At 45.3% G+C, this 15,584-nt stretch overlaps 1 protein-coding gene across 3 annotated transcripts in view; it reads left to right on the forward strand.

The window, feature by feature from the left end:
* The window catches only part of PTPRG (protein tyrosine phosphatase receptor type G), a 744,286-nt gene that overhangs the window by 652,693 nt on the left and 76,009 nt on the right, over positions 1-15,584 (forward strand). For all 3 annotated transcript variants that reach the window (XM_010357825.2, XM_010357826.2, XM_030927161.1), the window contains exon 13: positions 12,598-12,730. In XM_010357825.2, coding sequence (XP_010356127.2) covers positions 12,598-12,730 — 133 coding nt within the window. The remainder of the gene's footprint in view (positions 1-12,597; positions 12,731-15,584) is intronic.

Raw genomic sequence — 15,584 nt, forward strand, 5'->3', positions numbered from 1 at the left:
TAGAAATGAGTTCTTGCCATTGGAGTCAGGTTCCAGATTCCAGAGACAGGGGAGAAGAAACGGATGGTAAACTTTGGGGGCTCCCTACTCCAGGTATGAGGTGTGTTGGTCCTCAGCTTCCACCCTACAGAAATCTGAGAACATCTACAATCTTGGCAGAGTGGCTTTGGGAGTCAGATCAACCCAGTCGGCTCTGTCCCTTATCCACTCGGGGTCCTCAGGTGAGTCTTAGTCCCGTGTACTCATTTGCCAAGTGGAGCTAATGATCATGCTTAATGCCGAAGGTGGTGTGGCTGTGGAGACCCCCTCGCTGTCACTGACAAATAGGAGCTGTCAGCAGGCCAGTTGCCACACAATGATGGTGACTGTGAGGAGGCCCCCCATAGCCTTTTCCTTTGCTCTCGTCTGTGGACATTAAAGCTATTGGTCCCCAAGTAGCTGCCATTAAAAATGACCTCCAGATGGCCAGGTGCCGTGGCTCACTCCTGTAGTCCCAGGACTTTGGGAGGCCAAGGAGGGTGGATCGCTTAAGTCCAGAAGTTCATGATCAGCCTGGGCAACATGGTGAAACTGCGTCTCTAGAAAAAATACAACAATTAGTAGGGCATAGTGGCTTATGCCTGTAGTCCAGCCACTTAGGAGGCTGAGGTGGGAGATCACTTCCACCTGGAAGGCAGAGGATGCAGTGAGAGGATCACGCCACTGCACTGCAGCCTGTATGACAGAGCAAGACTGTCTCCAAAAAAAAAAAAAAAAAAAAAAAAGACCTCCTCCTGAAACTCAACACTGGTAAATCAGAGCTTTCCCTTATCACCTTCAGCTCAGTAAGAAGGTCCACTTCTTCTGAAAGCTAAAAAAACTTCCTTCAGAATTTCAAGCAATTCAAATCTAAAAATGGTGGTGATGATTGTTTAAGGCAGAGATAAGCAAACTTTTTCAGCTAGGGGCCAGAGAGTAAATATTTTTCAGTTTTGCAGGCCACAGGTCTCTGTTGCGGCTACTTAATTCTGCCTTGTAGCACAAAAGCCACCATAGACAATACACAGCTGAGAGGATGTGATAGTATTTCAATTAAAACTTTGTTTGCAGAAACAGGCAGTTGGTCTGATATGGTGCACAATCTGTCATTTGCCAATCCCTGGTTTACGCAGAAATATGCATGTGCCTGTCGATTAGTAAAGGATGTGAGTGACCTGAGGGTAAAACAAGCAAACCCCACGTCAGTCAATGATCCTTAAGGTCTTGCTTCACTTCCATTCACCCTGTCCTTTGTTCTGTCTGCCTTCTCCAGTATGGTATTTATTTTTTAATGAAATCACCATCATTTCAATGTTAGTGATTTATTTTAAGGACTTTGTGTGTACATTTGCTTTAAATCTGTTCCACATTTATTTTTTCTTCATATTAAGAAAAAACAATTACTTTAATCAATACCTGGTCTCTGAAAAGAGTGATAATGTGTAAAGTTACACACTGTTATATTTTTATGAGTGTCTCCAAAAGGCTTGTTTAAATTCCTTTGGTGTTTCATAACATCTTTTTAAGTCCTGTGAGTACTGGCTTTAATATATTATCTCGCAGGGAAGAAGAAAGGAATCCTTCTATAGAAGAAGTGGCAAACCCAGACACCTACAGAAACCAGTTAATACTGGTTGATGAGAAACAAGGACCAGGTGTTAGACATTAGGGAGTGGTAAGGACTACAGCAAATTAAAGAGCACATGACCTTTCTAAAGAGGGCCAACTCACTCAGCTCCCACAGATTGCTGCCAGTGAGACTGCCTGATGAGCCAGAAATCCAGGTTTTTGTGCAGAACCACCCAACTTTCAAGTAAGCTCACATTTTTAAAACAGTTTCTCCTTTTTAAAAATGTAGGCCAAACTAAACCCATCCCTGGGCCAAGTAGGAACCGCTGGTGCTCAACCTCTACTAGAGTGTTGATTGCTAGAGTTTCAACTTCCCTGGAAGCCTTTCAGAAGGCTTGAAGGCCTATGTGTACTCCCTCCCTCTCACCAGGCTTTTTCCTAGCGTTTCTTTAGTGCAAAACCCTCAGCTGGATGTCTGCTACATGGAAATCCAGCATGTGGTCCCACCCTCAGGAGCCGCAGCCTGAACCCAGAAGCCAGTTAATGCAATGAAATGTTCTTGGGGGCACTGTGCAGTACAGCATACCCTACAAACACATTTCAGAGTGGGCATCATCTACAAATTCATCATTTGGTGCTGGGATTCTCCATTTTTGTTTCCTTAAATTAGGGAAACCCTTTTTTCAGATTGAATCTTGCTCAGAACCCCAGTGTGTGAACACTCAGTGCTGAAGGTTTACTAACTGCCTCTTCTGGCTCAACCCTGAGTCAGGTGCCAAGGGGACAGTCCACTTCAGGGGTCGGCATACCACAGCCAGCAGGCCACATCCATCCCCTGGCCTGCATTTGCATGGCCCATGAGCTAAGAGTGGACACAGCTGGGCAGTGGCTCTGGGCTACTGTTCTGCTTTGAGACAGAGTGGAGGGTGCAAAGCTGCAGCCACTCTGCTCCTTTGGGCAAACCATGAGGCACCTCTTTGGAACTCTCAAGCACTAAGGAACCCAATGTGAAAACCTTTAATTACAGAAATAATAACAGCATCACCAGTGAACATTTGTGCTAGCTCTGCCTGTGCAGAAGGCCAGCTGAGTATGTCACTGATCCTAGAGTACTCCCATGAATGTCATGCTTTGTTGCCGTCATGCCGGTGAGGGAAGGAGGCTCAGATGAAGGAACGTGCCCAGAACCACACGGCCCGTGGCAAGACAAAGCCCAAACATGGGCTCTAACTCTGTAATCCTGGGGGATCCTCCCCACGTGGTGCTGGCTTTGGCACCGGTTCCCAGAATTAGCAATGCCAGATGATTTCAGATGCAGTATTAATTGTTAAGTGAATATTTTAATGTGTGCCTTTAAAAAGAGACCAACTTTCCATTTGTGACAGTGGTTCTCAACCGGAGGCAATTCTGTCCTTCTCCCTAGGAATATTTGGGAGCATCTGGAGACATTTGTAGTTGTCATAACTGGCACTGGGGTGCTACTTGGTGTCTCGTGGGTAGAGGCCAGGGCTGTTGCTAAACGTCATATGGTGCACAGGACAGCTCCACAACAAGGAACCATCTGGTCAAAAATGTCATTAATGCCAAGGCCGAGAACCCCTGATTTATAGTATTCATGTAAAGTTTCCTTTTTGAAGAAGTTTATTTGAGGACAAATAGAGTAGTAATTTAAAGACAAAGTACCAGTACAGGTTCATGCAGATTGGGCAGAAACCATGACTGCAGTACCCAGCTGTCTAGGGATTGGGAGCAGTACAGCATGGTTTATTTAAAATTAGTTGTATCCGGCACTTGTACGGACTATCAGAAGTAGTTTTCAGCCAGGGCTAGTTTTGCTGATCAGGTTTCTTTCTAGAGAAGTGTTTTCTTTATAATTCTGCCCACCCCCGTCCTGATCTGTCATCTTCCTGGCATGTCCACGGGAATGAGCTCAGGGTAGGCTGAAGGGGCTACTCAGCTGCCAGTACGGTTTAGTTTCTTCTCAGAAAGTATCTGGGTCCTTGGAGTTTCTATTGCCTACTGAACAATCTTTGAATTAAGACAGATGGTAAATCTCATGCTATGGAAAACCAGACCCCACCAAGAACAGTTAGATTTCCAGAGAGGTTGGAGTCAAGAATTCAGGTTGCAGCAGGTGGCATAGTTGGTGTAAGATTGGTGTACAGCTTCTGTCTGTGACTGATTTCAAAACCACGTACTTTTGCAACCAACTGTCAGTGGTGGCGGTCTGGTAGGATAGGACTTGCCATCTTTTAGGGGCTTGGAATTAAATTAGGATTTATCAAATGCCTCCCCACTTTCCCAACACCTAATTGAAATAGAGATGACAGACCATCATTTTGATTGTTTGAGTCTGGTGAATTAAGCTCTGCGTGAAATGGTAAGGGAGCACTTATTCACAGGAACTCTTGGCAGTGATATAAATGGAAACGAATGATGCTCTAATCCTGCCCACACGTGTTAACACAGAGCCAGTGTCCTGTTGCAGGAGAACATATTTATTTGTAACTGATGAACAATCATTTCTCTGCAGCAGTGGTTTGGGTAACGTCAGGGCTCCAGAAAAATAAAAGGCCAATTTTGTGGCCCTGTAAAAACAGCAGCCACCTTATCATTTCACACCTGTTAGAATGGTTTCTATCAAAAATATAGAAAATAAGTGTTGGCAGAAATGTGGAAAGAAGGGAACCCTTTGTGCACTGTTGGTGGGAATGTAAAATGTGCAGCCACTGTGGAAAATAGTATGATAGTTCCTTAAAAAAGTAAAAACAGAATTATCATATGATTTAGCAATTCTGCTTCTGGATATACAGTTGATCCTTGAAAAACAGTCTTGAACTGCTTGTATCCACTTATACATGAGTTTTCATCTGTCTCTGCCACTCCTGAGAGAGCAAGACCAACCCCTCCTCATTCTCCCCTCATCAGCCTACTCAAAGTGAAGATGATGGGAATGAAGACCTTTATGATGACCCACTTCCACTTAATGAATAGTAAATATAAATATTTTCTCTTCCTTACAATTTTCTTTATAGCATTTTCTTTTTTCTAGCTTACTTTATTGTAAGAATATAGCATATAATACAAATAATGTACAAATATGTGTTAATTGACTATTTATGTTATTAGTGAGGCTTCCAGTCAACAGTAGGCTATTAGCAGGAAAGTTTTTGGAGACTCAAAAGTTATACATGAATTTCTGACTATTCAGGGATTAGCACCCCTAACACCTATGTTGTTGATGGGTTAACTCTGTGGCCAAAGGATTGAAAGCAGGATCTCAAAGAGATATTTGTAGACCCATGTCCATGGCAACATCATCGACAATAGCCAAGAGGTGGAAGCAGCCCAAGTGTTCATCAATGGGTGAATGGAGAAACAAAATGTGGCATAGAGTACATACAGTGAAATCACTACTCAGCCTTTAAAAGGAACGAAATCCTGTCACATGCTACAACATGGATGAACCTTGAGGACATTATGCTAAGTGCAATGAGCCAGTCACAAAAAGACGAATTCCACCTATCTAAGATACCTAGCATAGTCAAACTCAAAGAAACAAAATAGAATGGTGGTTGCCAGAGGCTGATGAAAGGAGAAATGGGGAGTTGTTTAATGGATATTGAGTTTCTGTTTTGCAAGAGGAAAAAGTTCTGGAGATCAGTTGCACAACAGTGTAAATATACTCAACATCACTGAATGGGACACTTATAAATGGTAAATTTTGTGTTATGTGTTTTTTACCACTTTTTTTTTTTAAGCAGCCACCTTAATTCACAGATATTGGGAGGTTTTTAATGAGTGGTATGGTTCAGAACAAATATGGTGAAATTCCCCACAATGGAAACAGGCTATAAATTTATGAGTATGCAGATCGTCCTTCTCTTTATCTTCCTTGCAAATTAAAGAATCTTGCTCTTCCCTACTCCTGATAGAGGCCTCTTGGATCCAAGCTAGTTTTAGTCTTGACACCAGAGGGGTTCTTGTCCTGTAGCAGAAGTTGAGCCCTTACTGGAGGGTAGGAGGCATTTCAGATGGGTCCATCTGATGTATTGCTGCCGGTAGCATTTATAGTACATTGTACTCCGTTTTTATTTGCTTCTACTGGGATGAGAGCCAAGCCAGTAAAAGGCAAACAGCATTAATTCAGTGATGACATATGCCACTGAAAACTGTTTTTCTTTTCTTTTTTTTTTTTTTTTTTATTTTTTTTAAAAAGCAGAATGGAGGCACTTTACTCAGATTCTGCTGGGTGCTGAAATAAAGACCGAGAGAAAGAAAGGCTGTGGGGAGGTTGTTAACCTTACCTTCCTCCTGCATATGCTCAGAGAGGGTTCATTAGCATTTTGCTCCAAGTTTCACGGGGAAGACATTTCGGGAGCAGGCTCATTCTTTGAGTCTGGGCTCTAGCTGGCCTCACATCACCCTCTGAGTAGCTGTTCACCTGCACATCACATCCACTGGGGGAGTACTGGACATCAGTTGATACTCCTTTCCCCATTGTCATCTTCTACACAGATCCAAATGCACTGAGAATGGACTATGTTATATGGGCAGAGCAACAGCATGGTTAGTTTCTAATTGGCCTAAAAATAAAATCTCTTCAAAAATAAACAGAATTGGAAAAAGCTGCTTTGTACAGAAAGAGCCTCTTCTCTTGAGCCAGGTTAGTGGTATCAGGATCGTGGTAAGTTTATTAAACCATGATTTTTACTTTTGATTTTGAGGCCTTTTTAAAAAAGACCTGAGTTAGTGTTGTTCTGCAGACTCACTGGGTCAGAGTGCCATCTTGCAAACTGAAACTAGGCTGGCCAGAGTGAGCTGACAATGGGAGCTGGGGGTGAGGAAAGCTGGTCTGGTGTGACATTAAGGAGTAGTGACAACTGTGGCAAACCAGTGAGACATACCCTGTCTAAAGGGAGTGTGCTGCTTGATTCCAACTGACGTTTGCCATGTAGGAATTCAGGCTTTTGTTGCCAACCTTGAACATTTCCAGTGGAAGCTACCATTGCTGATTTTTATCTGAATTTCTTTGCTTATTAAATGTTGGTAGCTACCTTCCAATTAAAAAATAATTACTGGGAAGGGGTGTCAAACCAGAGTAGCCAGTTCATAACCCATGTCAGGTAGGAATCGAAGGGCTAGTCCTTCTGGGAAAACTACATCATCTGGATGAACGAGAGATGGAGGTGAGGAGGAGCTCTGTTAACCCAGAGGTCCTGTCCTTATCTTGGTGTCACAATTTAGGCATCATGGAGGGAAGCAAACCCCCAGTAGCTGGGCAGCTCAGTTCCGCTGGACCCTTCAGGAGGCAGCTAGATCACCAGCAAAGCTCTGCATAAAAGTGTGCTGCTCCTGACAGATGGGAGTGTCTAGTGTTACTATACTGTCAGCATTGTTGCTTGGCTCCATTGAAGGAAAGAAAAGAATGAACATTTCTTGGGCACCCCCTCTGTGTCAGGCACTGTGCTTGGTGCCTGACTGATCCAGAGCACCTTCATAAGCAGGCAGCCTGTGCTCAGAAGGGCCTATGCTTGCCTTCATACTCTCTCATACTCTACTGTCACCTTCTCAAAACTCTTTAATAACTTTTGAATGGGCCCCATGATTTCATTTTGCATTTGGTCCTATACGTTATGTAGCCATAACTTACACAGTGTGTTTTCACACAGACGATCTTTTTTCATCCTCAGGACTCCCAAGAGGTGAGTGTTATCATTTGTCTCCCTTTGATACAGGAGTGAACAGACACTCAGAGATGGGCAGTCATTTACCCAAAGCCACATAGCTGGAAAGGCCTAAGTCAGAATTTGTACTGAGGTCTGCCTGAGTCTGGGGTGCAGAATTGCCACCTTGCGGCATGCTGCTGTGGTTGTACTGAAAGGCCTACGGCATGTTCTGGTCTCTGGAGGCCTAGGCTTGGGGAATTTTAGCCTCATGGATTGTCGGTGTCTGAGGGCATATTATGAGATGGGTGTATACTCAGTGCCACACTTTATGTGTTCTAGTAGTCCTAGCAGCTTGCTGTTTTATTAGGGCCACAAATTGAGTCAGGGAGCAGGACAGGTATTTCTTCTGAAGGACACAGCAAGAAGTACAGGGGCCATGCACAGTGGCTCATACCAATAATCCCAGCACTTTCAGTGGGGGTTGAGGCAGGAGAATCCCTTGAGCCCAGAAGTTTGAGACCAGCCTGGGCAACATATCAAGAAAGTGTCTCTACCAAAAAAAAAAGGGAAGAAAAGAAGTATGATACAGTCTAGTCTCAGGGCAAACTGAGATTCTAGCTCTTTATCAGCAATCTCATCATAGGCAGCCCTTTGTGCTGATACCCAGCACATCTGAAGTTCTGTATGACTGCCACTTATACACTCAGATGTTACAGACAGGAGTCAGATTCAGCAAACACCAGTGTGCATTCACCATCTCCTGCTATGGTGTGAGGGTGCTGAGGAAGAGAGTGGTGGTGATGATAATGATGCTGCTGCTAGGATGGTGGCTGGTGATGGTGTTGCCAAAGTTGGGGTGGTGGTGATGACAATTATCACAATAGTTAACATTAAACAGGTGCCAGGCAACATTCTAAGTGTTTTGTATGCAAAACTCAATCTTCATCCCACCACAATGCCGTATGCAACATTATTACTTCCATTTACAGAGGAGGAGACTGAGGCACAGCGAGGTTAGGTCAGTTGCCCAAAGTTGCAAAGCTAGTAGGAGGCAGAGCTTTGTAACTGTTCTTCCATACATAGATGGAAATCAGCCCTGCCTTTGGAGACCTAGAGTCACAAAAGAGCAATTATAATTGAGTGTGATGTGTGCAGTAAGAGTAACACAAGATGATGATGGTGGTGGTGGTACTTGGCATTTGCTTGATGCCAGGCACACCTCTAGGTGCTTACATGTACCTTCTCATTGAATTCCCCAACAGTCCTATGAAGTAGGCTCTTTTTATCCCATTTTATAGATGAAGAACTCCATGCCCAAACTGGTTTAAGTTATTGGTTAAAAGTTACACAGAAAATGGCAGAACCAGGATTTGAACCTATAGTCTCTGCTCTGCCCTTAAGAGATAGTGCAAACTGGCAGCTTCTGGAAGCCTCACAGAGAAGGCAGCATTTGAACCAGGATCCGAAGGATCAATAAGATGAATTCTGGCATCAGGAAAGGAAAGGTACTCCCTACAGTAGGAATGGGAGGGGCAAAGACAGAGAGGTGGGACCATGGCCCAGCATGGTCACTGACTGGGTGAGTGTAGCTGGAACAGCAGGAGATGATGCTGGTTTGGGGATGGAAGGCCCTGCTCCTAAAGAGCCTAGCTTTCCCCACTCAGGGGTATCCTGGGGGCCATGAGGGGCTACTTAGGAAAGTGACAGGAGCAGATTTCACTTCATCACCTGGAGACGGAATCCAATTCTAGGTTCCTGGCACCAGGAAGACAAAGCAGTACTGTGAATTTGAAAATGAAATCAACTTTATCATGCCCCACATGGAAATTCAGTCACACTCTTATTTTTGCTTGGTTTTTATGTAAAAGACCCAATCCAATGAAACTGCTTGCCATTAGTCAAGGTCAGAGTGAAACTTGTCAGAAAAACTTCCTCAAGTCTCTCACTGACACTACAAGTTATTGCCAACCTGAGAGCTCCTCCATAGAAACTGCCATTTGGAGACTGTCCACAGTGGGATTTCAGATAGGCTCCAACCCCCTACCGGAATCCCCCCTCCAACCCTGTCCCCCGGCCAATTATTACACACTTTCACGAAATGTTAGAGGGAGAAATGACCCCATTGTGGAAATCAAGTTTGAGACCAGTTCTGACCTGGGCTGTGACTCAAGAGCCTTGTCTTCTGGACCTTTATTCTCTATGCTGTTGGTTCTCACTTTTTCTGGGTCCTGGACCCCTCTCAGAATCCAGTGAAAACTGAACACTCACCCTGTAGAGGAGGAGAGGGGGACAGACATCACCAAGAGAGAGATGCCCCTGTGGCTTCAGGGACTATATAACATGCCACTGATCCACACAACCAGATGGTCACTCCCTAACCCCTTCCCAAGGCCAAGAAATTCTGGAGTGGTCACTTTTCACTGGTTTTAGAATGGCTGAAATATGCCAGGCGTGGTGGCTCACGCCTATAATCCCAGCACTTTGGGAGGCTGAGGTGGAAGGATCACTTGAGGTCAGGAGTTCGAGGGCAGCCTGGGCAACATGGTGAAACCTTGTCTCTACTAAAAATACAAAAATTGGCTGGGTGTGGTGGCGCATGCCTGTAGTTCCAGGTACTTGGAGGGCTACAGTGGGAGGATCGCTTGAGCCTGGGAGGCGGAGGTTGCAGTGAGCCGAGATCATGCACTCCAGCCTGGGTGACAGAGTGAGACCCTGTTTCAAAAAAGAAAAAAAAAAAAAAATGATAGAAATACCACAGAGGTGGTATTGCCAGTGATTGTTGAGGGATATAAGTGTGAGGGACTATTTTGGCCAAGAGTTCCTTTCTGTGGTTTGGGATGAATAGGACATGGAGTTTTCATTCTTTGTAGCAGCATAGGCAAGAATCCTGTTCTGTAAGGAGCGAGGAGAAGAATAAGACTCTGAGAGTCCCTCGTGTACCCAAAGGCTTCCCAGAGTGGATACTGATTTTAACTGAACATGTGGCCTATAGCGTCAACCCTCCCAACATTGTTTTCCATTAACAGGACTTCCAAGTCTTTGAGATCCCCCCACCACCAGCCAGATAATTACCTGGCTGGGCTGCCCCCTTCTGGGGGCCCAACAAAATTCTTATTTGCAACTCTGGTTTCTCTGGCCAGCCACCAGAGCTTTGCAATAAAAGCATTATGTTGATGGAGAGAAGGCATGCCTGATCTTTGTCTGCTTCAGCTTAAAACCCTGCAGTAGTATCTACTGCCCTTAGGACTAAAATCAGTTTCTTTATTTTAGCCTAAAAGGCCCTGGCTTCATCTGCCTTCCAATTCCCCATCTAGGTCCCCTTCCCTCTCATTCTTGTACTCCCACTGATTTGATGGTCTCCGTCCAGAACACCCTTCTTCCCCAACTCTCTGCCTAACTAACTCCCCTTCATCCTTCAACACTTGCCTTCGTTGGGGAACTCATGGAGACCTGGGCTTGGAGAGCTATTCCTCTATGGCCCCCTGTGCATCCCCTGGTGCCACATTCATTGTATTATTACTTGTGGTTGTGCCCGTGTCTCCCCATTTAAGATTCTTCCCCATGGGCACAGCAGTGCTACTGTCTGATGTACTGCTGTGTCCCCATCCTCTTGCACCAGGCCTGTGCATAGTAGGGGCTTGGTAAGAATCTATCCTATCTAATGAAAAAATGGAGCAGAGGGTTAAGAAAATGGACAGGCACAGCTAGGAAGGCACTTTATAAATGGCAAAGTGCTCTGTGGTGGTTTTTAATCAGAGTGTGCTGCACCTACTTGACTCTGTCTTCTTCTACCTGTGAGCTGGGGATACATCAGGTCCTACCTGCGTCACAGGCCTGTGCCTGAAACAAAGGAGGTAGTCAACACAAAATGCATTAGAGGAAATCCAGTGAAACGCATCATAACACACTTCTTCCTGACTCGGGAGTCTCGCCTGTAAAAATCTGCTCCCACAGCCAATTCTTTCTTCCCTACTCAGCCTACCTTCTCTCACCTGGAAACTCAACCTGATTAGCTCTGCATTTAGTCCATCCTGCAGAGGGACACTCCGGGCTGGCTGAACGCTGGCCTCGTTTTTGCAGTGCAGGAGAAATCCTTGCTGGCTCGAGTCAGCCTGCAGCCAGTATTAGATTTTTTTAAGGGGCTTCTCCCTGTGGTCACAGACGACCTTTGCTTTTTCGCTGCTTGCCTCTGTGTACCTGTGCTCTTCCCAGCCCCAGCATCCCAACCGGGGCTTCATTTGGGCCACCTGGCATGTTCCAGGCATCTTCTCCACAGTGGAAGGGAAGATAGGATCTTCTGCTGAGGCTCCCGGGGACTTCTGAAGATATTCAGGGCCTGGAGAGGTGGAGGAAGGAGCTGCCTGGTTAACAGGTATTGGCGGACCAGCGAGAATCCTGAACTATTTGGCAAGCTTTTCCTGCTAACCTCTAGATTGTGGCTGCTAGTTACAGACGTGCTCTGGGAATAGGGTGTGGTATGGCTTCCTGTCTTCAGGAAAGAAAATAGGAGCTTTTGGAAGGATCTGGGGTAGATGACAGGATCAAAGGACAAACTAGAGAAGCATTTTAGGAAAAACAGGATCTCTGGGGATCTGGATGGTAGGAGCCCGCGGACAAAAGCACCTAGGTGCTCCTGCTGGGATGTGCTGTTGTTCAGTCTTAGAGTCAGTGGTGAGATTCTAGGGCAAGACATAATTGTCCTGGCTTGAGTGCTACATCGTTGACCAGAGCAGGGAGCCGCACACTCCAATGATTGTCCCACCATGACTATATCTGTTAGGGAAAGGTGGTTTCCCAAAGCAGAATCGGGATGTAGTTGTTCCTACAGGAAGGAGTAAGGGATGCTGAGCAGCAAAGAATAGATGGTCGTCATAGTCACAGCCAGTTCTAGTTATCCTAGTGAAACCCCTCATGCCAGCCCTCCTGCCCTTGTACTAGAGAACCTGAGAGACTCTTGGACAGCCATTCCACCCTTGCTTCTTTGAGACTTGAGCACATGTCCTCAGCACATTCAAAGGCTCTTCTGGGTCGGTCATGTTCTTGGGGTAAGGCTGGAATGTCTGTGTCTTCTGTACGGCTGTCTAAAAACACCTTCAACTCTATCTGTAAGTCCATATAACTGCCAATTACAGAATGCAGCCCACAGAAGAGGCCCTGTGTGGGTTGGGATGGGGCAGGAGATGGTGAGGGCTGCAGATTGCCCCTCCTGTCATGGGGCAGCCCAGAGCAAGTGGCCCATTTCTCCAGAAACCACACAAAACTGGAACAGAAGCCTGCATCACATTCTGGCTCCCACATCCACTAACCTCTGTCCTCTAACTGGGATGATTTCTCTTGGCAGCGGAAAAAAACACCTCTGGAATGATAAGCCGCCCTGCTCCAGGGAGAATGGAGTGGATCATCCCTCTGATTGTGGTATCAGCCTTGACCTTCGTGTGCCTCATCCTTCTCATTGCTGTGCTCGTTTACTGGAGGTAAGCCAGGCAGCACCTACAGCATAGTGGGGGCCAGATGCTGGCCAGGTTTTGCTCATGGGAGGGGAATCCCACGGCCTCTACATTCAGGAAGGTGAGGTAGCTTAAGTGTTTCTGGTCTTGCCACCTGGGAGACCCTTTTGTCTCTGTTAGACGATGGCAGGGCCAGATCCACTTTGGAGGTCAAGGCACTTATGGTGAGCTTCTGGGATTTAGTACCAAAGAGGTTTTTGTTTGAGAACCAAGGAGATCCAAGTTCAAATCCCAGGCCTGCTACTTGCTAGATAGATCCAAATCCCATGTCCACTTTGAATGTTAGTTTCAGAACCAGCAAAATGAGTTAACAAGTCATAGCATTTGCAGTTTTTCTGAGATGATGCTTTACTTTGTTGTAGTCACACAACTCCTCTTTACCTTAGAATTTTTTTTCATGGTCTTTCACTGAAAATTAAATTGGGCTATAAGAAAAATTTAGCATATTATGTGGTATTTAATACATGTTAAGATTAAAATGGCAGATTGTAAGCTAACCGGATTCTCACTGCTTCCCATGGGAAGCCAGGTTGCAGCCTCTCTTTAGAAGTTGTGTTTTTTCAGCCGGACCATCTCAGCCAGTTCAGCTGAGCAACTCCGTCAAGCCCACTCAGTTGGCCTGGGTGCCTTCACCTCTCAGACTGATGTAGAAGGCTTCTGCCCTTTATCTGACAGGCTTCACCAGTGAGAAACAAGTGTCATATTTTCATCTCTCCCTCCCTTCTTTCCATTCACTCAATTTTGAGCCCATAATGTGTGCCAGTCTTGTAGGCACAAGTGATTTCTGAAAAAGTGAGCAAAACAGATAAGAATCCTTACTATCATGGAGCTTACATTTTAGTGGAGGAGGCAGGCAATAAACAATGCAAATAACTAAAACATGAATTTCTAAGATGGTGGTAACTGGATAATGGAGAAAACTAAATCTGGAAAGGGGAGGGGCCCATGGGGGCCTAGCAGGAGTGTTTAGAGTGGTCAAGGAGATGATACCTGAGCAAGGACCTAAAGGAGGAGGGAACCAAATGGGCTCCACCTGGGGCAAGTTCCAAGTAGAGGAAACAGCACATGCAAAGGCCCTGAGGCAAGGGCATGCCTGGTGTGTACCAGGAACAGCCAGAGGTCAGTGGGGCTGAGACACGAGTACAGGGGTAAGGTGGCAGAAAAGGGTATCAGAAAGAAACAGGGTAGAGCAGGATCGGGTCATGCTGCACAGTCTTGTGGGCCATTGTTAATGCACTGCCTTTCACTCGAAGATGAGTAGGGTTTGGTACAGAAGAATGTTGTGATTTAACTTCAAGACTACTTGGCTGCTGTGTTGAATACAGACTGAAGAGGAGCGGGGGCAGAAACAGAGACCATTGGGGAGACCACTGGACTAGTTCAAGAAGGACACGATTGTGTCTCAGATGAGGGTAGCGGTGTAGGTGGTGATAATTCATTGTGTAGACATCTATTTGAAGGTGGGAGCAACACTGCTGGCAGATTGGGTCTGTTCCTAATTGGCTGGAACAGAAGAATAAGGAAGGAGGTCATCTCAGGTTTCCTCAGGCGTCTGACGGTAACCATAAGCCCTTTAGTGTTGCAGACCAGCAAGATTATGAAGTATGTTGTATTTTGGGGTGAGCATAGGAACACCAGACTCACCTCCATGTCATCCCTTCTCCAGGAAAAAGTGTTGTGCAAATATGTTTGAAGCCCATTGGTAAATTGGAGGCCTCCTAGTGTGAGTTTAACTAATCAGGTGAGGTTAACAAGGTCAGCATGCCTGTCTCATGGCTCTGCTCAGTCAGCACTGTTTGGTTTTAGCCTCAGGCTGTCACCATAGGGGAGCAGAGAAGTCCCACAGCTGCCACAGCATAAACAAACACCTTGTACCCAGCAATTCTAGCAAAACCCTCCGGATTGTTTCTGACTGGCCCACCTTGGATCCTCTACCCACCCCTAAATGGATCACTGCGACCAAGAAGGGCCATGGGGCCAAACAGGCATCAATACCCAGCCGGCCAAAACATGAGTATTTACTTCAGGTTTCTTATAGGGAAGGGTTAAAGTAACAGCTTTAAAATCCTTCCATTCAAGATGTATTTTCCCTTTAGAGAATGACAACTGTTTATACTTCTGAAAAACTCAGTGAGTCCAAATGGAAAATATGAATTGAATAATATCTTAATATTTCCTGTCTGAAATGTTTTTATGATGTTTATTATACATGTATGCATATATTTCTTCAAAAGCTTCATTTAAAGTAACCAGAGCTTTAAACTTCATCCAACAGAGTCTGGACTTGAGCTTTTACCAGATTCCTAATCCCAGTAGCACAAAAAATGAGTGTGAAGAAGAAAATTCTTACAGAGCAAGGAAAGTAAAATTAAATTATTAGGAGGAATGAGTTGGCTAAGCATACAGCCTAGAGGGGACAAGGACCTTTTTTCTGTCCAACTTTTTAAAAATTATTAATGCGAAAGAAGGAAGCATTGGGGGGCTCACATAGAAAACTGGTAAATACAGAGGAGACGTTTGTTTCCCTTTGGCAATGCACTTTTTAGCTAGAACAACAGTGCTTCTCTTCTGCCTTTTGAGGCACAGTAAGACTGGATGATTGGCAAACAGACTTGTCATAAGTAGAGCATTGAGGCAGATCAAAACCACCTGGATCATTTCTTCAGGAGGCAGGCCTGGCACCGGGAGGTTCAAACCTGCTCACTGTGGCAGCATTTTCTACCACAACCAAGGACTGGTCCTTTGTAGTTATTCTGATTTTTGAGTGTGTTTTCTCCGAGTTGTTGATACTACAACGTAATAGGTTCATGAAATAGTGGAA

This window comes from Rhinopithecus roxellana, chromosome 1 (assembly GCF_007565055.1).
Source record: "Rhinopithecus roxellana isolate Shanxi Qingling chromosome 1, ASM756505v1, whole genome shotgun sequence".
Classification (NCBI taxonomy): domain Eukaryota; kingdom Metazoa; phylum Chordata; class Mammalia; order Primates; family Cercopithecidae; genus Rhinopithecus; species Rhinopithecus roxellana.